This window comes from Drosophila guanche, unplaced genomic scaffold (assembly GCF_900245975.1).
Source record: "Drosophila guanche unplaced genomic scaffold, DGUA_6, whole genome shotgun sequence".
NCBI lineage: Eukaryota > Metazoa > Arthropoda > Insecta > Diptera > Drosophilidae > Drosophila > Drosophila guanche.
Genome location: NW_022995758.1, coordinates 333,248 through 356,615, shown reverse-complemented (window position 1 = coordinate 356,615; position 23,368 = coordinate 333,248). Strand labels below are relative to the sequence as shown.

At 46.0% G+C, this 23,368-nt stretch overlaps 5 protein-coding genes across 5 annotated transcripts; 3 read left to right on the top strand and 2 right to left on the bottom strand.

Moving 5' to 3' along the window:
* The first annotated feature begins 7,523 nt into the window (after positions 1–7,523).
* On the top strand, positions 7,524–9,867 carry LOC117590497 (protein a6). The gene is made up of 2 exons (XM_034283159.1): positions 7,524–7,925; positions 8,003–9,867. Exon 2 carries the CDS (start codon positions 8,005–8,007, stop codon positions 9,424–9,426), a length of 1,422 nt encoding a protein of 473 aa, XP_034139050.1. The 5' UTR covers positions 7,524–7,925; positions 8,003–8,004; the 3' UTR covers positions 9,427–9,867.
* Positions 9,868–11,501: 1,634 nt separating this feature from the next.
* Positions 11,502–12,945, top strand: LOC117590482 (zinc finger protein 74). The gene has a single exon (XM_034283138.1). It carries the CDS (start codon positions 11,563–11,565, stop codon positions 12,904–12,906), a length of 1,344 nt encoding a protein of 447 aa, XP_034139029.1. The 5' UTR covers positions 11,502–11,562; the 3' UTR covers positions 12,907–12,945.
* On the bottom strand, positions 12,898–13,179 carry LOC117590485 (uncharacterized protein C12orf73 homolog). The gene has a single exon (XM_034283142.1). It carries the CDS (start codon positions 13,145–13,147, stop codon positions 12,977–12,979), a length of 171 nt encoding a protein of 56 aa, XP_034139033.1. The 5' UTR covers positions 13,148–13,179; the 3' UTR covers positions 12,898–12,976.
* LOC117590484 (small integral membrane protein 4) lies at positions 13,111–13,695 on the bottom strand. Its single transcript, XM_034283140.1, has 2 exons — positions 13,316–13,695; positions 13,111–13,257 (listed from the first exon to the last, which is right to left on the bottom strand). Exons 1-2 carry the CDS (start codon positions 13,467–13,469, stop codon positions 13,157–13,159), a joined length of 255 nt encoding a protein of 84 aa, XP_034139031.1. The 5' UTR covers positions 13,470–13,695; the 3' UTR covers positions 13,111–13,156.
* Positions 13,696–13,766: 71 nt separating this feature from the next.
* On the top strand, positions 13,767–15,716 carry LOC117590483 (AP-3 complex subunit mu-2). Its single transcript, XM_034283139.1, has 6 exons — positions 13,767–13,879; positions 13,942–14,029; positions 14,098–14,423; positions 14,496–14,655; positions 14,714–15,166; positions 15,232–15,716. The coding sequence occupies exons 1-6, from the start codon at positions 13,845–13,847 to the stop codon at positions 15,415–15,417; spliced, it is 1,248 nt and encodes a 415-aa protein (XP_034139030.1). The 5' UTR covers positions 13,767–13,844; the 3' UTR covers positions 15,418–15,716.
* The last annotated feature ends 7,652 nt before the right edge of the window (positions 15,717–23,368 follow it).

Below are 23,368 nucleotides of genomic sequence, written 5' to 3'. Positions count from 1 at the left end.
GCCTGCTGCCTCCTACCTTCCCCTTCTGTGTTTGCTTTTATTTGTTTTACTGTCTGCTGCGGATTGGCTTGACTTGGCTTTGGCGTTGGCTACTGGTTTCTGCTCCTTGGAGAAATGTTGTTTCCTGATTATTTCTGTAATTGTTGTTTAAGTTGTTGCGGCTACATTGGCGCACTTCCTTCCGCTTTGCCTTGTGCGGGTGTGCGCTTGGCTGCCGTTTTCGAGCGTGATTTAATTGAAATCAATTAGCGGTAATGAGTGGTCATTAAGCTGGCTTAGTGCTCATCGCCCCCACCCCGTATTTAGCCCTTGCCCAGACACAGCCACGGCGTCAGTTCATTTCCTTTCCTTTTTGTGGCACTTGGCCAATGCTAATGCGGAACTCCATTCCAGCTTTAGACTTTGGACTTTGGACTGTGAATTGGAATGGAGTGGACTTGAAGTGCGTTGAGTCGATTCGTTACAAGTTTTTTGTTCAAGCAGACCCAAGGGACATGTGAAGACAAATATTTAAACAGAATTTAATGCAAATTGAACACAAAGTTTGCTAAATATATTTCAATTAGACAGAGTGGCAGCAGAAGGAGCAATCCACTAACAATAACAAATTAACTGCTCCACATGCAAACGAGGCACCTCCTCCCTGGAGTGGGCATTCCCCATTCAGAGTTTCCATTTGCTGCCATGGCCACTGCTGCGTCCAGCAGTTCACATATTAAATGAAGGCATAACATTTTGCCCTCCACAAAACGCAACCAAAAGTATTTCTGCCACACAGCCACACGCTCTGCCTCCCGCCTCCTTCCTCCTCCTGCTGGAAGAGAACATTGCGAAAATGGCGGATGAACAGTTGGTTGGTCGCACTTAAAAGTGCATGGCCGCTGGGCGGTAAAAAGGGGTGGGAAAGGGGCAACTTTTTAACTGGGTTCTTAGCATTGCCCACGACACTCTTCCCTGGCCCCGTTTTGCACCGGGCGGTTGGCTCAGTGTTTGCTCCACTTGGCCAAAACGCTACATCCTTTGCTTTGTCGCTGTTCCTGCTGTTGGCTCTTTTTACTTTCTTTTCTTTTCCTTGTGCTAGTTTTTATACCCAGTACTCGAAGAGTAAGTAGGGTATATTGTATTTGTGCACAAAGTTAATGTATGTAACACACAGAAGGAAACGTTTCCGACCCCATAAAGTATATATACTCTTGATCAGCATCAATAGCCGAGTCGATAGAGCCATGTCTGTCTGTCCGTCTGTCCGTCCGTCTGTCCATCTGGCCGTCTTGTTTTTCGGCTGGTTCTCAGGGACTATAAGAGCTAGAGCCAGAAAATGTTGCATCCAGACTGCTATATGCTCACACTGAAACCAGTATATTTCAAAAATGAGCCCAGCCCCCTTCCGCCCCCTAAAAAGGGCGAAAACCTCCCAAAGCTACAATTTTTAAGATAAAAGAAAACTAACGCCATTTTGTAGGGAAGGACCATATCTATCAGATCACCAAATTGGGATCCGATTTGATTATTATTATAGCCATAATGAAGAAATCAATTTGCAGTGGCTGAACCCCGCAGCTTTTGCTGTTTTTTTCACATTCTCTTTCACACTCAGCTTCGTGTAGTCAGCGACCTCTGCCTCTGCCGCGAGTCTCCAGTGTGTGGGTTTAAGAAAAGGGGGCTAGCTAAAGGAGCGTGTTGGTGTGAGAAGTGTTTTAGATGTTGATGTAGCGATAGATGAAGAAAAAATTTAAAATTTGACAAAACACCGCTAAGGTGCAGATGTAGTACTGAGTGGCGGGTATAAAAGTTGTGACGCGTAAGAAGCGTCTCACACGTCCCTTCTCGTTTTTTTTTTTTAACTGTTTTGCTGTTTATTGCAAAATTACACAAAAACAATGCACGCTGATGAAGACGACGACGGCAGCAGACGCAACTGCGAGAGGCAGCAGGCAGCAAGCAGCCCGACGATGATGTCGAAGAGGCAACGGCAAAGGCAATGGCAAAACCAAAAGCAAAAGCTCCAAAACAAAAGAGAGATAACGGTGATGGCATGGGGGAGGTGTAGAATATGTGCACGTGTGTGTGTGTGTGTATGTGTGTGTGGGTGTGTGTGTGTATCAGTGCAACTGCATGCCAAAAGGAGCTGCAGAAGAAGGGAGTGGGTGAGCTTGGTGGAGGCGTGCGAGGAGGCAGCACAAAATAAAAACTTTCCAAAATGGGAAAACTTTTTTCTTCAACGAGGACAACGCAGGACAACCAGCAGCAACGGCCATCGGACCTGCCTGACGCAGGGCGATGTGCCTGGAACGGGGGGGAAAATGCCAGTAACGAGGCAAGTTGAAAAATCTTTATTGTGTATCAAACCATTTGTATTAATTAGAAGCGGCAACGGCAGCAAAATAATTACAACAATGCAAAAGGAAACCAAACCGAAAAACGACGTCCAACAAATGGGGCGTAAGAGGGGGTGGTGGCACGACGGCACGGACAACAGCAAAACAATTGCCACGGACTACTAGTAGTCCGTGCTGCAGCAAAAAATATTTCACTGCGCGATGAGGCAACTACCACTGGGCATGTAAATAAATATGTGTGTCTGTGGAGGGCAGTCGACCTTTGCACGCCGATTGTGTAATCCAAACTGTCGCCAAAGTGGAACGAGCACAGTTGTCAAAGTGGAAGGGGAATGAATACCTGGCTGCCACAGGAGAAGCCAAGGCCAATTAGGTAGCGTTGGGCAGACGAAACACGAGCAGAAAGACTTGGGGAGCAGAAAGCAATGCAGAAGAAGAGCCGACAGATAACCAGGAACCAGCAGCAGCAAGTCCGAGGTACATAAAAGTTCCTCTGATTGAATACGAACCAAGGTTGCAGCAAACGTGGAGGAAATATGAGAGACAGAACCAGAACCAGGAGTGATAATAAACTTATTTATTGCATAGTTTATGCACTGAAGATATCACTCATACGACATGGGTGTCGCACATTTAACATGCATCCACCATCCACCATCCACCATCCAGCCTGGCATAAAATGCGATACGGCGAGTGGAAGTTGCAAAGGATGGGGACAGATACTCGTGCCAGTTACTGCGGCACACACTTATAGTCCTCGCACAAGCACTCCACACCCTGCATCCTCTAGCGGGGACATGTGTATCGACTAGAAGACGCACGATATACTATAACTACAGAAATATAAGTAGGTACAAGCATAATGCGATCGTAAAAAGGCTTTTCATTGCGAGCATAAAGTATTAAGCTACTTTGCAGCATCTTTGCATGCATTACCGAGGGGATAATACACAGACAAACGTCACAGGACACCCAAAGAACACTCTCAACTGTCCTCCTTCTGCTCTCTGTCTCTCTCTCTCTCTCTCTCTCTCTCTGTCACATACCCACCAGCACGTATCCTTCGTCCAGATTAGTAGACACACATGCAGTGGAGTACAAAACGAACTCCCGGCTCCCAGCTCCCAGTCTCTGCCTCAGTTTGTGTCTGTAGTAGAGGCCCGGGCTCCCTTCCTTCCCTTAACCCTCCTCCGTTGAACATATTTTGGAAGTTTACGAGCGAGAATCTTTACCCAAAAGAGGACCCCGGTGTTTGTGTGCCACACAAAAAGGATTGAGCAAAAAGACAATGCGCGAAATTGAATCTCCTCCTGTCATCGCCGCTCTCTCTCTCTCTCTCTCTGTCTCTATCGTATTTGTCGTATGTATAGTAAGTTGCCCAAGAAAATTAAATTGCCATTAACTGAGTCAGTATACATGTACATACATGCATACATACATACACATATGTACATACATATGTATGTAGCTGGTGGTGGGAGACCGACGACAGGGACTTAGTCTGGGATTGCGACTCAGACTCAGACTCCAGACTATTTGCAGTCGAGCAGGAGGAGCATCATCATCATCATCAAAAAAACAATCTGAAATTTATGAAATAAACTCGGGTTTCTCTGGCGATTGCCGCACGGAAGGCTGCATTTACAAGCGCACTCGCAAGTGGCCCAAAAAGGGATATTTATTGCCATTTGCAATAGGTCCAGGCTGTGGTCACGAGCCAAACACACACACACACACAGACTCAATACTTTGAGGCAAGAGATAAATTCACGGTTTGTCATTCATATACATACATATGTGTGTACATCTTTATGTACATCTCTTTGTGTGTACGGATCTGTGTATACATAAATACATTTTTGTTTCGCGACTTTAGTCCGGCTCGAGGACTCACTCACTCTCTCTCGCACATACATGCGTGCAACACAGACAAGGACACACGCTGCTGCTGCTCCGTTGTACGGGCCACGCCGTGCCCAGACCGGGGGCCGGTGGCCGGTGACATTTTCGTTTTGGCATTTCGCATGCAATTTGCAGTTCATTGATTCGGAAGTTTTCCCATTTAACTTAAGCCTCTTTAACAATCCTATTGACGCAAACTTCTACTTACCGCTGCCACAGTGCCACAGTGCCACAGGCTGGCTCCTCATGCCACCGATACTGATATTCCTGTAGCTGGTAGCCAGCAGCCAGTAGCCATTGCCAAACTCCGCCGCCGCTTCAGGTGCGCCGCCTCCGCATTTGATTGCCGTCCACCTAAGAGTCCACTTAGACGGACCATCTGTTCAGTCAGTGAAGCACTCGAGCATATGGCCAATCCTTTCCCCCCTGTCCGCGCATTGCCATTGCTTGATAATTATAATAATGTCAATGGACAGCGAAACGGAGGCTGAGGAGGCTGAGGAGGCTGAGGAGGCAGACAGACAAATGGACAATGGCCATCTAATTGACATCGCTGCTGGACTCCAATTATCTTGCTCTCTCCCTGTCGGGGCTGCTGAATCTGAGGCTCTACGTCTCTGAGGCTCAAAGTAAAATTCCCCCCCTCTCCCCCTTTACCAAATTGATTTCCTGAATGAAAGTGAAACGATCTCCTAGCTGGCTGAACTTTCGAGGCTCCCATGAGTTCCATTTAAATGATCATCAGAGAGAGAGAGAGAGAGAGAGCCATGGGAGGCCGAGGTCGGCGGCATCAGCATCAATGAACCGCTGCCCATGTGCAGCAAGGATTCCCCCGAAACTGGCTGCAGCCAAAGGTTGGATATGCGCCACCAACCCAAACCCCCCTTGCAGTACCTGGAAGTGCCGCTTCCAAGGACAGGTGCAATGTGCAATCTTTTGGTATTTTGTTGGCTTTGCACATTTGGCGTAATGCCAAAACACAATAAATAAAAAAATAAAATGTAGAATGGTGCAGGGGCAGCGGGAAAGCAAAACCACTGCGGCAGACGGCGAAAACACACAAAAAGACAATGCAAACTCAACACCTAAGGATGCCAAACACTTAAAGACGCGGCGACGGCGACGGCGGCGACGGCGGCGGCGGCAGGCGCCCCATCGACTCCAGAGCTGGAGTGAGTGGGAGGGTGCACCATGACGAGGATGCTCTGGGCCCGCAACCCACCATCTCCTTGGAGTCGTCAAGCCTGGCATCAGGCTCATCCTCATCCTCAGCATCGTGTCTGCGGAGCAGCCAGGACGACGTGCATTCATTCAAATCGACTTGCAGCTCTCGACTGGTGCTCCCTTTTTTTCCTCCACTGTTGTCTTTACAAAGGGAATTCATTTTAATGTTAAGGAAGGGACGGAGGGTACGGGACTTGGCTATGGCAGGAAGCGCTTGGCTGGCAGAGGGTCCGGGACGTAGCCGGAGACGGAGTCAAAGTCAGAACGAGTCGATTACTTCTGCGTGTGGCGCGCCAAGATGCGGCTGTGCCTGTGCCTGTGCCTGTGCCTGTGCCGGTGTCTGTGCTGTTTGGCTCCACGGATACGGATTTAAACGGCCAAAGTGCAATCCACAAACACAACAGGGCCAGAGGACAACAGACAGGATACAGAAGACGGTGCAACGCCGGCATTCAAACGCACAGCTAGCGCCCAACTCTGGCCCAGGCCAGAGTCTATAATTTCTGTTGTGGTTCCTGTCTATTGTCTTACCATTGCACCTCCCTCCCTTAGTGGCCCTATCCACCAGCGGTATCCTTCTCCAAGGGCAGCCCAGTACCCGAACCTTCCAGGGAAATGAGCCATTCGCGTGAATTACTTAAAGAGGATCCCAATCCCAGTCCCTTTCGTGACTGCCATCCCTCCTTGGTGGAGCTCATTTGACTTTTAGGTATTCCCTACAATTCTCGCCGTTCTTTAAGCTGTCCCGCACTTTTCTTTTGTGGAGCTTGAATGCCAGGTACAATGGTGGCATGTGGCATCAATCGGAGTTGCAGCTTAGCTGCGCTCCAGGACCATGCGGTTACAACAATGCTGCGAACAACAATTTGAGCAATTTATTTGAAGCCTGGGTAAGGGTAATTTGTAAGGGTATCTACACATGTCCAGCGGTGTTTACGTCCCATACCCTCACACAAGGGTCTGACAGGGGTCTGAGCTGCGATCTGCATAGATTTCTCCTCTGTCCTGAAAGTCATCGATGGTAGATGATCAATAAAACCAGCAGAATACGAAACCTAGATCCCTTGACATACCCATGGGGCAAGAGATCTTGAAGGATCTCCTAAGAGCTCTTCAGAAACACCTCGGAAACTGCGCGAATTCAGGCGCATCTCACAGCAGATATCCAAATGTCAGTCTGTCAAGACAAATTCGAAATGAAAATAACAAAAACGATTCATTTGAACAAATTTAATCGAATATCTTATCAGTGGAGTGAAAGCTCTGCAGGTCTGCAACTCGATTCGAGTGAAAGCTTTCTCCTGAGCGGAGATCTCAAAGCGCCTGCGTCTGGCAGTTTGAGTTTATCTCAAAATTGTGGGTGGCGCCAAATGCTGCTAGATACGAGTCGTTTTTCAGTGGATTTTATGGTTTTAAGTACTATTTCTATTTCTACTTTGGCACTTTTGGCAGTGTATTTGACTGTGTGGCATACGGAGTTGGCTGCGGGTGGCCGGCAATTCATTTCAATGCCCGTCAGAATGGCGGTTAAAAGGGTATTCAATTTTAAATTTGCCGCCAAGCCTGTCGGCGTAATGCACTAACTCGTGCAGGAATGTGACCGCCCAATTCCACTCACATATCGCACAAATATGCCGATGGGGTATGTTATTTTTTAAATAAAAAAATCATTCACTTGCGGAAAATTTGAGGCTGGCGGACATGTGCCAATATGCATCTAATTATTATTTATTGAGTTTTATTTTGTTGTTTAAAAAATAATCATTATTGATTGAATAGTGAAGTATAAGACAAAATGAATCATTACGTTGTGAATATTTCGACAGTTATTTTGACAATTATTCATTATCGTATAATATCTTTAATACCACTTATAATGATTACCACCCTGGTTTTTTGTAGTAAAGATGAAGTTGGGCTTCGATGAGTATTTACTGCTTTAATAGAGCGAGGCTCAGTGGGCTAAGCTTGCTTGTTTATTCGGTATATTTACGGTATATTTTTAATACACAAAAGGTATATTTCGCGTGGTTCTGAGGGTATGGCGGTATATTTGATCGATAAGTCCGCGGTCACACTGACCACAAAATAAACACAAAATAAATCACAAAAATAAAACAAAAGGCGCAACATTTAGCTGCATTTGCGAACGAAAAACTAACGAACGCGGCAAACTTTACAAATCAAAATGTTGTGCAAAAAGTGGGAAAGCGCATAAGCCAGCGCAGCCGCTACAGGAGAGCGCCCTTTTCCATTGAGACGCAATTATGCAAGTTGCAGCAGCCGTAACAACAGCGCCAGCAGATCTAACTGTACTCGCGTTGCTGCTAGTGGTTGGCGGTGGAGTTGGAGGAGGTGCAACAGTTGCTGGACAATTCGCACGGCGCCCCATCGGCCAACAAGGGCTGGAAAAGGACCGGCAAACGGAAGGAGAGCAACAAACGGAACGCAATTGAACGGTTGGGCCACGAGCCTTTTTTTTTTTTTTCCATCGCCTACAGATTTAACCATATTGTGTTCTCTCTGCCACTTACAGATATGACTCAAAGACATTCCGAACCATTTTACATATCGCCCAGGCTATTCGACAACAGGCGCCTCAAGCGACGCCGTGCCAAGTGGATGGAGCGCCTGCGTGAGCACCAACTGATATGCAACGCCGAAATGCGCGCCCAGGCGCTCGCCTCTAAGACTGAACGTGGCAGGCGGCAAAGGCATAATTTAGCCACCGCGACACTGCCTGCAGATGTAACTATCGATTTGCTGTCAGACGACGACGACGAAAATGGCAACGGCAACGACGTCAACGCGATTGTGAAGCCGAGGCCATGGCCGGTGCCGGCAGGTGCGTCATCAACGTGCAACAGCCTGTTTATGCATCAGCCGAACTTGCTGCTTATACCGGCAACCACAATCAGCATGCATCACCAAGACGGCAGCGGCGGCGGCAGGGGACATCACACACAGCGCAGGCCCCCAAAACACGGCGTCATGCGGCAGGGAAATGCAGCGACAACGACATGCGTGCTAGGGAGGGGAAAATCCACTGCCACTGCTACCGCCACGTCCATGCACTCACAATCTCTGACTGAAAGCATACTGATAACCAGTGACGACGAGAACAACGACAATGACATCGCCAAGTATGTGCGCAGGCAGCACTCGATGCGCTCGCCCCCGCCGCTGGCACCGCTGACGCTCTCAGAGACCGTCGAGGAGGTAACCGTGTCGCTGGTGCCGCGCAATACCACCACTGCCAATTGCCAGGCACGCCTACGACACTCACACCCGCCACACTCCGGCAACTACAAAGGCTGCAACATACCGAGAGCACCCCCGCACACAGCAACCACCAATGGCATCGGCATAGGCATAGGCAAAGGCAGAGCAAGTTGCAGCAGCAGCGGCAACGATGGATATCTGGAGGTAGATGTCGGGAGCGGGATTACGGCCACACTGCCAGACGAAACCACCGTGCACACGGTCATTGCGAATCGCATCTATGAGCTCTCGTTGAGCAAGCTGCGTGAGGGACTAGCGTCCAGCGGAGTACCTGAGTACACGCACGATTTGCTGCCGGAGCAGCTGCAGAAGCTCTCGCCAGCGCTGCGTGCCAAAGTGGCGCCTCTGGTGGCGCCGTCACCCCCCACACCCATATCCCTGAAGCTGTCAAGCGACCTCAGCATATCACTGATCTCAGACGACGACGATTGCGAGAGCAGCAACCCCAACCACGCAGCCGGAGGACTCGGAGCCGAGCTGGTCTACCCAGTGGCAGCTGCCGAGGCGCACGCGGCCGCCAAGCTTCTTAAACAGCAGCAGCCCCAGCTGTCGGTGGTGCAGCATCTGCAGTATGCTGGCGGTGGCTTTGCACCGCCCGTGGCCTTGGCACTGCCAGTGATGGCCCACACGGCGACCACATCCACGGCTCCATTACCGCGTCGCCGTAAACTGGGCTGAGGAGCGGGCCAGACAGACAGACAAAGCTGATCCGAGCCGATCCGATCCCGACCCACAACTCCCCAAAAGCCAAGCAGCCATAAATCATTCCCCCACAGCCGGACTCTCGTCACGATGTAGTCGCTGGCTCAGACTTTTCCTAGCATTTGCTAGTAGTTCAAATATAAAGTTAGTTTTTAGTATTTTCGCGCGCCCTCATGATTTTCCCAGTGTACACTCAACCCCTCGGCCAAACCCATTGAATAATATTTTGTTTCTCTCTCTCTCTCTCTTTTTCCTTCGCTCTTGCTTTCTCTGTCTTTCTCATAAATTTAAGTTTAAGCTTTAATGGAATGAAAGACGAAGAACAAAAACAAACGTACAAAAGTAGCGGAAAGAAAAGAAAGAAAAATATAAGGCAGATCCAGAGACGAGAGATTTGTTTGTTGGAAGAAAAGAAAGGTAAAGAAAATGTTGTGTAAATTAATAGGAGAAGAGAAAATAGCAGAAATTTGCAAGGAAAGAAAACAATTGGAAAAATTAACCCAATATTTATATACATATAAAAGCAAACAGAAAAACACACACACACACACAATTAGTTTTTAAGCTATAAAAGTATTTTGATTAAGCCGTAATTTGTGTGCATCAATCATGAATGATCCACACACACAAACACACACCCGAATAAGAATATATGCTTACATATGTAGGTGTCGAAGATGAGAAACTTGTATTATATTTTACCGTTCGATCCACGGCCCCGCCCCTAGATTTCCATGAAAGTAACCTTAAAATTATGAAGTGTTGATATGCTTTCACCAGCAGTTCGAGCAGCGTGTTTTAGTTTCCCCCCTAAGCAATGTAATTGGTAACATGCCAATGATTTCATTAATTATTAACCATAAAATAATATTATTTTCATCTCATCGGCAGAACTAATGTGCGAATATTTACCGTTTTCGGAAGTGCACCACATGGAAGGGCCCAACCTCAACGGCCAGGGCTGTTTGGTTGTTATACCCGATACTCAAAGTGTAAATAGGGTATAGCCACGTCTGGCTTTCCTTCCGTCTGTTCGTCCGGCTTGTTGAGCGCCGGATCTCAGAGACCATAAAAGCTTAGGGCGAAAAATGGCGAAAATCTGCTGTATGCACAATTTTAAAGATAAAAGAAAACTACAAATGTCATTCCGTAGGGAAGGACTATATCTTTCAGATCACCGAATTGGGATCAGATTCGATCATTATTAATGAAGAAATGAATTTTCAGTGTCGACCCACACCCTGTCCAGCAGCTTTTTTTTATATTTTGCATATTTAGCTAAAAGAGCGTATAATATATAAAAAATATATAAAAAAAATGTACAATGTAAAATTTGAAAAAAAAGTAGGGTACAGGTGTGCCACTGAGTACCGGGTCTCACGGGTCTAAAGCAACTATACAAGGAGGCCTCGTCGGTATCAGAGTTATTCGCTGCTTTTCCCAATTCTCGGTGCTCGTTTGCTTCAAACTTTTTCAAAATGTTTATATTTTCAAAACACAGACTACTATTATGTAGCAAACTATTAAAAATTAAATTATGAAACAATTATTATGTTTTTTTCACATTGCCTTGAAATGATTAATCAGCACACTCCATTGTCGTTGCCCTCACACTTACAGCGAGAGCCCTTTCACTCGCACTTTTCACTCGCACGTTTCCATAATTTTTTCCGACGAAACCTCCTTATATAGTTGCTTTATGGTCTCACACGTTCTTCCTCTTTTTTTTTTTGGTTTTTTCGACCCTTTTCAGCTTAAAACTTATTTCATATGAAAAACCAACAAAAGCGAGGATTTCAGTCTTTAGCTCAGTCGTCAACCATTGGCGTTTTATATACACGCTAATATTATTAAACTGGAAGTCAATTAGCGCAGTTCAGGTGAAGGTTGGAAGGTTGGAGCTACAAGAAACAATTATAAAACAGTATTTTGCTCCGCTGTTTTATTAAAGTTTTTCCACCATGTATTTAAAAAGATGGGCTTTGATAGGGTTAATATCGTTTCTTCATCGGTATATTTACGGTATATACTTTGGTATATTCCTAATCCGCTTCGAAATCTGCTTAGAATTTATTTGTTTATATTGCGGAAAGGGCCATATAAGAGGCCAGGATGAGCCGGAAACTGACCAGGGAGACGGCCCAGCAGCACTGTCTCACCTGCTTGTTGAAGCTGGACAGCGGACAGGAGCCGGATGAGTCAGCCATCAGCCAGGAGATGCAGCAACTGCTCCATCAACACCTGGACTGGCCTCTGGAGGAAGAGCTCCAGGGGGAGAAGTGGCTGCCACAGCAGCTGTGCCCGCCCTGTCGTCAAGAACTTCAGCGTTTCGAGCAGTTCCGTCAGCGGGCGATCGAGTGCCGGCTCGAGCTGCTGGATCTGCTGAAGGAGGAAGAGTGCACTGAGCCCTCGTTTGAGGTTGTGTACGAGGAGCCAGCGACTGGGTGCCAAGATGAAGAGTCGCTGCACAGTCTTGAACCACCGGAGCCGGATCCAGATCCAGATCCTATCGACAAGTCTGATGCAGAAAGACTGCCAGAAGGGGGCCAGGGACAGACAGAGAACGAGAACAAGGTGGAGAAGCGAAACTCGCGGGGCGTTAGAAACAGCCTGAAGTGCAGCCTGTGCCAGCACAGCTTCGCCCACAAGCTCACCCTGTCCGCCCACATCCGCAAAGTGCACGAGGGCAGCAAGCGGCCGTTCCAGTGCGACCAGTGCGACAAATGCTACAGCTTCATGGGCGGCCTCTACACGCACATCAAGGAGATTCATGCGACGCGCGAGCGTCGCTATCCCTGCGACCAGAACGGCTGTGATCGCGTCTACACCAGCTCCATTGCCATGCAGAAGCACAAGCGGCTGAAGCACAGCCAGAAGGAGCCGGCGCGAAAGTTCATCTGCGAGCAGTGCGGCGCCACCTTCAACCAGTCGGCCAACCTAAACTACCACCGACGCACCAAGCACCCCACCGAGGATGAGGTGGCTGCCCGGGACAGCGGCAGTGAGCAACACTTTTGCGAGCTCTGCCGGAAGCACTTCCACTCGCGCTACACCCTGCGCTACCACACCATGCAGCAGCACGGAGACCAGGAGCGCCTGTTGCCGCACGAGTGCCAGGTGTGCGGCCGTCGCATGGCCAAGAAATTCATGCTGCTGCAGCACATGCTGACGCACTCTACCGCCAAGATGCCCTGCGAGCACTGCGGCAAGCTGTTCGCCCGCAAGTTCGAGCTGGAGGCGCACATCCGAGCGGTGCACCTCAAGCTTAAACCCTTCGCCTGCAAGTACTGCTCGGAGTGCTTTGCCTCGCGCAAAACCCTGCGCCACCACGAGTACATCCACACGGGCGAGAAGCCCTATTTGTGCGATGTGTGTGGCCAGGGATTCCGGCAGCAGTCGTGCCGCAAGAAACACCGCATGGTGCACGATAAACAGGATGCTGGAGTGTCTGTCTAACAAATCAAATTTAATTAGATTAAGTCAATAAACAATAATTCTTACAGAATATTTTTGTAGTTGTTTATGATTATCGCTTAGGCTGCTGATTGGCGGGTGGATGCTGCTCTCGCTCTATGTAGACGGGCAGGTCTTCGAGCGGCTTGTAGTACAGATGCACCGCCTGGGAGCCGGCCATCATGGCCAGCATTGCGCTGGCCAGGAACTTGCTGTACTGACCCCACGACACGCCAGCTGGCATGATTCCCCCTCAGTTCTGCGACTGCTGCTGCTGCTGCTCCTGCTGAAGGTGTTGGTGGTGCTGATGCTCCTCCACGTAGTTCTTCGCCTGGCGTCGCTTAAAAGTGCTATCTGCAAGCGGAAAGTACCCAGATTAGACAGGGATAGATGCACAGGTAATCCGACATACAGAAATTCGTTTCGCCCACCGTCCAGTTGATCATGGAGAACTCAAGGGCAGCGCCCAGCACAAAGAAGAGTGGCAGGAAGCGATAGATGCCGAAGCGTCGCTTGCCGGGCCAACTGTCGAGGAGACGTCGCACGGAGCCGCTATACAGATTCATGTGTGTGGCCGCAGCGTGGGGGAATTATGTAATTTCGTGGCCGTTTTCCGGCAGCTATTGTTGGGTGGGTCTGTCTGCTGTAGCCTCTGCGGATTCAAGCATCAAACCCCTGTCGTCTGCTTTCGTAGTAACTAGTGGAAGTTCAGCAATTTAGCTGAGAATTTAAAAATTACAAAACGAGCCCATCGCTTTAAGTATATTTTCGTGCTACAACAGCTGTTAGGTTAACAGTCTGGTAGCGCCATTGAGTATTTAATTGTTAGGAATGTGGTATTTTAACACATAAAAATAACAGCGTTTGGGTTTTCTGCGCGCTTGCCAACACTGCCCGAAATAGCAAAATTAAGAACATTTGTAAACAACTTTGGCAGAAATATGATACACAGTCTGTTTATCGTTAACAGCGCGGGGTAAGTACTGTCTTAGCCTGGAACGAACAGCAAACGATTCTCAAACATTTCACCTCACCTAGCGAGGTGTTTCTCGAGAAGCACTGGCGGTCTGTCGTCTCGCGATCCGTTTGCGAATATTTTCTCGATGCTCAGCGCGCTGCACCATATGTAAGGCAGTCAACCCCCCGCGTACAGTGATTCTGCCACGTACTGAACTTAATTTATTATCAATGCAGGATGTGCCGCCGGTGATAGCCACGCCCCACTACTACCTCATCACCGTCCAACGAGAGGCCGTTTCCCTGGTGGCCGCCTGTAAGCAGGAGGTGCCGCCGCTTTTTGTGATCGAATTCCTGCACCGTGTGGTGGATACATTCCAGGACTATTTCGGCGACTGCTCGGAGACGGTGATCAAGGATAACTATGTGGTCGTCTATGAGCTGCTCGACGAGATGCTGGACAATGGCTTCCCACTGGCCACGGAGAGCAATATCCTGAAGGAGCTGATTAAACCACCGAATATACTCCGCACCATTGCCAACACCGTCACCGGCAAGAGCAAGTCCGTCCAAGCCAACGCCGAAACGAACTTCTTCCCATAGATTTAATTTTCCCTTCTCCTTTTTCATTGCAGTGTCAGCACCATACTGCCGTCGGGACAGCTATCGGCCATACCCTGGCGTCGGAGCGGTGTGCGGTACACCAACAACGAGGCATACTTCGATGTCATCGAAGAGGTGGATGCCATCATTGACAAATCGGGATCAACTGTCTTTGCTGAAATCCAGGGACATGTAAGTTCTAAAATCGAGAAACAGAAAAGCTCAAAAAGTTTGAAATTCGCCTTCTCAGATCGATTGCTGCATCAAGTTGTCGGGCATGCCCGATCTTACCTTGTCCTTTATGAATCCACGCCTCTTCGACGACGTGTCGTTCCATCCGTGCGTGCGGTTCAAGCGGTGGGAGGCCGAGAGACTGCTCTCCTTCATACCGCCCGATGGCAATTTCCGCCTGATGTCCTACCACATCAGTTCGCAGTCGGTGGTGGCCATACCCATTTACATACGCCACAACTTTTCAATCAAAACGGGCGAACAGGGACGCCTGGACCTGACCATCGGGCCGCGCAACACACTGGGACGCACCGTGGACAAAGTGAGGCTCGAGCTAACGATGCCCCGATGTGTGCTCAACTGCCTGCTGACACCGAATCAGGGCAAATATACTTTCGATTCGGTCAGCAAGACACTGTCCTGGGATGTGGGCCGCATCGATGTCTCCAAGCTGCCCAATATACGGGGATCGGTAAGATTGAATTAACTGGCGGTATATTCCCACAAAATATCTACCGTTTTGTGTCTCTCCCAAAGGTTTCCATTACACCGGGCACGACCAACATCGATGCCAATCCATCGGTGAATGTACAATTCCAAATCTCACAGCTGGCCGTATCTGGGCTGAAGGTGAATCGCTTGGATATGTACGGGGAGAAGTACAAGCCGTTCAAGGGCGTCAAATACCTGACAAAGGCGGGCAAGTTTCAAGTGCGAATGTAAAACGAATGGCGTCCATCCTGCCCTGCAACGGCAAGCCGCCTTAATTAAGTGTAAATCTTAAGCGTATTCCAAATACCTTGTTCTGGCTGTCACCCCACTATCTCAAACTATCCATCTATCCATTCAGCTTTAACCATTCCTTTCTCTGTCCATAAAAGAGCTACAGCCAACAGCCAGGCCTTCAATGTCGGTAGCTTCTTGTTGTGTGGTGTTTGGCTCGTCGCCATGTTTAAGAGCGCAACCAAAAAAAAATGGGGAATAAAAGAAGCGAGAATCGAATCTCGATACTTGACTGGAAACGTAGTTGCAATTCGGGTCGGGTCTTCGACGTGGTTTGGCGTCTCGCGGTGCGGTGTCGGGGCAAGGCAAGGCAAGGTAAGGCATGCCATGGCAACAGACAACGCAGAAATCCAATAAATTTAAATGAAAATGCAAAACTTGATTTTGCCAGTCAGCTAGCAACGCATACCGCATACATACAATTTGTATATGTATGTACAACGCTATGTGTGATGTATATAAGTGCATTATTTACTTGTATGTAATGAGCCCACAGTGGAGCCACTGGTAAGATGGACATGCACAAAGGGCACAGCTAGTTTGGGAGCTACTCAGTTTCCATGAGCATGCTCTCCCATTAGCTCTGCAAATTTCGCACTGGAAGAGATATGATGCTCGTTAAAAGCTCAGCCTTAACTGCTAAGCCACACCGAGATAGAGAATGAATGAACTTAATTTCTTAATCAGTGTTCAAGCAACTAATCTTCTTGATACTTTTAACCAAGAATGTGAGATTAAGGACAATGCCTGATCAGAATGCATCATCTGGAGTCACCACTGTCTCGTTTCTCTCACTCTCGCGGTCTGTCTCTCTCTTGTTATCTCCTCATATGGCTTGCATTTTTTTGTGTCCCGACGGAGTTGAGCCGGGAACCGGTTTCCCCATCCGTTTCAGCCGTTGCAGCTTCTAGCTTCAATTCTTCTGGGTGCGGCGTGCAACGGTAGCCAACAAGCGCCACCAAAAACGTCGAGCAAGCCAAGGCGAGGACCATAGCTTTGGCTAGACATGTTATACACACACAGATCCGCACAGACAGAGAGAGAGAGAGAGAGAGAGAGAGATCTCTTGACCAGACCAGGCCCAAGTTGACTGGTCGTTCCAGCTCCGTTTTGCTTTGACTGCATTCAAGAGGCCATTTTTCAAGCGTGGGAAATGCTTATTTGGAGCTAGGTATGCCATGAAGTTCTTTGTGGAGCGATTGGGGGATTGAGAGGGGCACAATTTGCTGCACAGCATGGAGCAGAGCATGCCCCGAAATGCTCATCGATTCTGTCGGTTTGTTGCCTAAGTCTTTCGATAGGGCCCTCCTATGGCTTCCATTCTCCACCTCCTCCATTCACTCTGCCAGCCGCAGTCGGTTCCCCACTCCCCAGTAATACGCTTCCCTCCATTAGCATTTCTGGCATTTAGTTTGCTGTTATTGATAGCACATTTCATACGGATCGATTATAAATTGTTTTCATCTGATTTGCATTTTCCACAGCCAGCGGCATAATAGACCCTCGTAATTTTATGGTAATTCTAGTGGAAAACCATTTATAGTTATTTGTAGCAATTTAAGTTACTGTAGAGCAAGCCTCATTACAAATTCTTGTTACTCGCTGAGAAACCTTAGAGATCTCACTTGCTCAACCTCTCTCACATAAGCCACACAGTCTGAAGTGTCTCTCATAGAAGCCTTATAGGGATTTCCTTCTACTTAGGGCTTCCTTTTCTCTCTGGTAAACCTCACAGATGAACTTCTGGGCTGAGAAACTTTACAGATTTAACCTTTAGACAGTAGGTTTCTACTTAGCAAAATTACAGAAATCAGCCTCAACTGGAGCTCATTGAGTTCAGAGGCAAGATCTGCGTCTTGCCATCGCATACTGTCGGCTTTTTCAGTTTATCCCAGCCAAGAAGCTCTATTTGTAACACTCTGTTAAGTGATTTCCACAGACAGCCTGCAATATTCTCCACCCATCAGCCACCAACCATCCCCATTGATGCTTTGCATTTGATCTACTTTACATTTGAAATGTTTGAGCCAGAGACCATCCAAGCTAACACACTATTGAAATACTCTTAAACATTCATTTTCGATGCGCTCTTTATAAAATAAATCACGGAAAATGATTCATTTCTTGTATTAAACATTAAGTTTCATTATGCAATAAGACTATGCAAAAAGCCTCAATGTCTTCTTGTGTCAGGCCTTTACATAAATCACTTCTAAAACCAAGTGAAGAGGAACGAGGATAGGTACACACTGGTATCTATTTAAATCGAAATAATTTCCGAATGTTTTTTGATTCAACATATCTGGTGGTCAGTTTCTTTGCATATATGGGAATTTCCGTTGAGACCAACAGCCAGTAAAAACCTATTTCCTAATGCATTTTGTACCGATATTATTTTAGAAGTTTTTAAAACTTTTGAAATATATTTAATTAGTTTTAGTTTGAGGTGCGAACCCGCTTTTAGGATTTTCTGTTTATTTTGTAAGTATCTCCTATGAGAAAGAAGTTTTAGGATCCCTAAAAAAGATTTAATATCGACTATATTGTATGTGTATACATTTTTAAGACTTTTTTGAACCATTTGAGAAATAACTTTTAATTAAATTGGAGAGCATTATCAATAATTTTGAGGTAAAAGCTAAAACTATTTTGAAACGACTTTCAAATGTTACCAACAATTGCAAACATTTAACACCCTCTCGTAGACTTTAAGGATAGCGTAGAAAGATAAATTGCACGCCCTTCACATTATTGTATTATTAGATAGATTGTTTCTATGTTTAATTATTTTTGCAATCGAGTTTTGATTAAAACGAGAAGGGACGTATGAGACGCTTCTTACGCGTCACAACTTTTATACCCGGCGCTCAGTACAACATCTGCAAATGTTACATTTTTTCTTCATCTGTCAACAACATCAACAACACTACTCACACCAACACGCTCCTTTAGCTCGCCGCCCTTCCCTAGACCCACACATTGCAGACTCGCGGCAGAGGCAGAGGAAGCGCCCCCACACAAAAAATAAAACAAATATAAGCTGCGGGACGGGGTGGGTTAAAAGAGGGAAGAGTCATCGGCAGGGGGAGGGCAGAGGCAGGGGCCGAGTGAAGCAGAAGCAGAGTGCGACTGAGAGAATGTAAAAATAACAACAAAAGCTGCGGGACAGGGTGGGTTTAGCCACTGGAAATTAATTTCTCCATTGTGGCTATAATAATCATCCGATCGGATCCCAATTTGGTGATCTGATAGATATGGCCATTCACTACGGAATGGCGTTTTTAGTTTTCTTTTATCTTCAAAATTGTAGATTTGGGAGGTTTTCGCTCTTTTGCGAGGGCGGAAGGGGGCGTGGCTCATTTTTGAAAAACACTGGTTTCAGTGTGAGCATACAGCAGTCCGGAGCCAAAATTTGGTGGCTCTAGCTCTTATAGTCTCTGAGAACTAGCCGACAAACAAGACGGACAGACGGACAGACGGACAAGGCTCTATCGACTCGGCTATTGACGCTGATCAAGAATATATATATACTTTATGGGGTCAGAAACGTTTCCTTCTGTGCGTTACATACAACCGTTATTCCCCACAAATACAATATACCCTTTTTACTCTTCGAGTACCGGGTATAAAAAACAGCATCAAGACCTAAGACTTTATTGAGCATTTTTTTTTGCTTGCGCTGCGTTAGCTAATGGAGCCTTTGGGCGGCACAAGCACAAACATTTGAAGTGAAAGACAAGCAAACAGAGCATGCATTTGTCATTAGCAGCAACAAGATTGCAAGTTGCAAGACCCCTCAACTCTACGCCATGGGGGATGGGCAGCTTGGTGGCATTGTAATGCTCGAACATAAGTCGTGCAATTGCATTCGCTGTTCGATAATAATTTATGCAACCTGTTGTCGCCGCACTAAGCAAATGTTTAAACTCATGTATAGTCTTGCCTTTGCTTTTGATTTGCTTTTCTTGTTTGCTCTGCTGCTTTGCTGTGCTTTGTTGCATATTTGTTGGTTTTGATTGCTGTTTGCCCAACTTTGCGAAAGGTGTCGAATGCACTGGCCAGCGTCAATTGGAACGGTCCACATCGTTTCGTAAACTATAAACCAGAGCAGCAACCGGTGTCACCTCCTCCTACTCTACACGGTCCTCCTCCTGCTCTGGTGTCTGGGGCATAGAATGTCTAATAAGCATTCGCCTGCCACGTCTGGCCATCTAATTAGAAACGCTGATTGTGTCCACGCGGTAGACTGCTGCTCTACTGAAGGGGTGCAATGGGGGATTTGACTGCCAGAAAACATATCCAAATGACAATCCCTCGGAAATTATATCGCTCGAAACTCATAAGGGCATACCCTGTTCTTTGAATTTATTTTACAGATTGATTTTACAGCCTTCTAAATTTTCGTGAAGACAATTTATTGATCAAAAACAACTTTAAATAAATTTTAAAATCCACGCGTAGACAATACGCATTACAATTTCAGATCATTTTTCTCCATTTAGCTGAAATTACCAAAAGTTACAGAAGGGTATGGGTAGATTTGTATGTACATTGTCCCATGTCTCATCTAAGTGGACTTTGTGTGTCACTGCTGTGGAGCTCATTAAAAACGATTGAAACTTCCGCAAGTTTCGATGGAGGAATGAAAGAAGAAAACAGAACAACTGCATCCAATCCAAAAGCCAAAAACTACTTACTGTACATGAGTTTGAGCATGATCCCGACCGAAATGAACCGAACATATCACAATCACAATCACAAAGCTGAAAGTGTGTTTGTGGCACACACACACAGAGTTGGTATCGGTAAAGCAGTTCCCGTTCCCGTTCCCTACCCTTTGTCTTGCGGTACGGGGATTACTCATTTTGTGGTCTTTAATTTTGTTCCTCCATAAACAAAAACCCCGAAAAAGCTGAACGCCGAACCAAAAAAATAAACCTGACATATGTATACACATATCGGACCCTCTGTCCACGAGGATTTGCATACAAAGTCTCTTGTGTTTTTTTGATAAACAAAAAGATATTAATTGCTTACGCATACGATATGTATACTCACAGTCTTATTGGGTGCGAGGCTCGTATCTGTGTTATGCTAATGCAGGAGTTTTAGCTGATAAACAGGCATCGACATGTCTCTGTTTGGGTTTGGGAACTTCTCTGTCAGTCACATTGTAATCAGTGGAAAATACTCAACAAATGGCATATAATAAATCGATTTATAAGAGGTTAAAGGTCAGCACTGATGAATTGCCATCTGACTAAAAGAGAGAGTGTCATACTCTCTACATACATTCTTATTAATGGTCAACCATGCTCAAGCAAGGAAGATGTCCGCCCAAGAACTATTTCTATACATAGTTGTAGGTGAATGTTAGGAGAATAATGGAAGTAGAAGTAAGGACTGGTTGAGGAGAAACAAACTAAACGTGATTTTGGCCCGATTTGGGTCGAGAATATTTACTTAGCAAGGTGATAAATAAACTGATCTGCTGCTCCTCCCTCTCGCTCAAAGCTAATTTGCAGCATTGAGCCAGAGTGTACAATGAAAAAAAAACAATTGCGACAATAGCACGAAAAAACAAAACGGCAATAAAAATAAATCTGTAAGGCAGTAACAAAAGGAGGCAAACCCGACAACGATTCAGCAGGGGTAATGTCAGAATACAACAGCCACAGTAAAAATACAGCGAAAACAACAGTGAATAAAATGAAATTTAGACGAGTGGCCGTAGAAAACCGTAGCGCAAAACCGCTTACGTGACGACATTACGTAAGATGTTGGCCACCGCCAGAGGTCGCCACCGCTGGGGCTGTGGGATGGCACGGATTTCAAATTTGTGTTTGAAATTGATCGCCACAGTGGGTGTTGTTTTGCAGCGCTGTTGTGTAAATTGCGGGAAACTAATTTGACAATTGTCCGGAAAGAAAGCACATAAGCAACTACAACAAAAGGGTGAGCAACCCCCCACCCAAGTGCAAGGTCAACCAGAAATACTCGCCTATCGGTATGTACATACAACCCCACGTATTTTCCCATGGGGGAGGTATTTTTATTCATCCAAGTAGAGCTGCTCGTCTGGAAATGAGTATGCTGTGGTTCAGACAAAACTCGTGTCGCACGTCATGCAGCAGCGCCCCTCAGTTGGCGTTGCCACTAAGGGTAACTACGAATTAATGAGTACCTAATAGCTTTACGACTAAATGCCAGGAAGTCTTACGACTTGGAGATACAAATTCAAATAGGATTCCATGATCCAGTCAAAAATTGTTTATTTTTGATATACATATGTATCTAAAGCTTACCCTGAGACGTGCCATTCCCACGTTTGTGTGTACGTTTTGTTCTGCGGAATGTTTAAGGTAATGTATTATATCCAAATAAAAATTCAATTCAATCAATTTAGAACTTTGACATTTGTCGCTTAGATAGAGACAGAGAGAGCGAGGGAGCTCCGTAGTTTTCATTAATATATGAGAATATACCCATTTATATTCCACACTTGGGTTTCGCCTTTTCTTGGCAATGCCATGCCGTAATATTTATACGATTGTATGTATCTATGTATGTACATACATATGTATTTATTTATTGAGGGCAATTGCAGCGCTTAATTCAATTTGATATGATACCCGTACCCGTAATTTGCTCAACATCTTCGCAGCACTCCGCATAGCCCCAGTGCCAGGCCCAGACCCAGCCCAGAACCACCACCACCCCCTGCATGGGGCTATGGCATTGCCTTACTTTCAGCATAAATTTGCAATGTTTGTATAATTGTGAAATTGCTGGAATACTCACAAGTCGCGACCTGGTCACCGAATCGTTATTACAGCATACCGTTGAGGTGTTTGTCCGGAATGCGTCGCAATCCGGAAAGGGGAAACAATTGCAATCAGTCTCCGGAACAAAACGTAGATTGAGTATTAATGGATACAAAACTAATCAGGCTATCCATATTTATTAGTGCTATATCCATAAAGGTTGTGTCTCTTACGTATGTAGCTATAAAGTAGCCTTTTTACGTTTCTGATGATAAGTAAATACAATTTTGTGTCCCAGCTAAAGTGTCTTGTTACCTTTACAAATACTTCACAGCTTAAAAGTTCAATTTTAGAACATTTTATAAATTTAAACTTGAGCTGAGTTTATCCAGAATAAAAAGTAAAAATTCACCAAATTAGCCCCGATAAATGTGATTTGTATCAATTAACATAATGTAAGCGTTAAATCACGGAATTTAATGGGAAGTTATTCGCATTTGTTTGTGGCCAAAGGTGTAAGAATAAAACCAGAACTCTGACCAGGTGGTACAATTTAAAGATTGGATTTTACCTCCCCTGATATTTCGCCACCTGTTGCTAGAAATCATCAGCTTTGCTTTGAGTTTTCTTTTTTTCACACTCCTCTCTGATAAGCTTTGAAAGTTTCTTGATTCTCTGTAGAATGAAAGATGGGGTAGCCCCAGGGAAATCTCACGTCAGCTGCAGTTACATGCATACATATAGAACAAAGTTCTGATGATATTTCTTGTGAAGCAGGCAGGTGGGTCAAAGACCATTAGCACCCAGAGATCGTGTGGAAACCAGTTACGATGTTTGCTGAAAGTCAACAAGTTTCGGCAGGTTCTCGTCAGTTAAAATGTGGAACCGGCCTCCACCTTTGAGAGAACCTTTGAAGTGTCGACAAAAGTTGTTTTTTTTTTATTATTTGTGTATTTTGTATTCTGTTGTTTGGTTTTGTAATTGCTTTGGCGCACCCTGATAAGAAAATGGTCTTTGATTTCTCTTGTTTTAATCTGTCATTTATTTCTGCATGAAATGGAGTTGTTCTTGAATGAATACAAACGATAAATCTTAGAAACAAATCATCATGTACTCGAGTAATTTCG

Excerpts from the sequence above, each read along its gene's own strand:
- LOC117590485 (XM_034283142.1), bottom strand. The coding sequence starts at position 13,147 with ATGCCAGCTGGCGTGTCGTGGGGTCAGTACAGCAAGTTCCTGGCCAGC.
- LOC117590483 (XM_034283139.1), top strand. The coding sequence starts at position 13,845 with ATGATACACAGTCTGTTTATCGTTAACAGCGCGGG. Across the intron at positions 14,030-14,097 it reads CTCAGCGCGCTGCACCATAT|GATGTGCCGCCGGTGATAGC; the intron begins GTAAGGCAGTCA and ends TTATCAATGCAG. Across the intron at positions 14,424-14,495 it reads ACCGTCACCGGCAAGAGCAA|TGTCAGCACCATACTGCCGT; the intron begins GTCCGTCCAAGC and ends TTTTCATTGCAG.
- LOC117590482 (XM_034283138.1), top strand. The coding sequence starts at position 11,563 with ATGAGCCGGAAACTGACCAGGGAGACGGCCCAGCAGCACTGTCTCACC.
- LOC117590497 (XM_034283159.1), top strand. The coding sequence starts at position 8,005 with ATGACTCAAAGACATTCCGAACCATTTTACATATCGCCCAGGCTATTC.
- LOC117590484 (XM_034283140.1), bottom strand. The coding sequence starts at position 13,469 with ATGAATCTGTATAGCGGCTCCGTGCGACGTCTCCTCGACAGTTGGCCC. Across the intron at positions 13,258-13,315 it reads GGTGGGCGAAACGAATTTCT|ATAGCACTTTTAAGCGACGC; the intron begins GTATGTCGGATT and ends TTCCGCTTGCAG.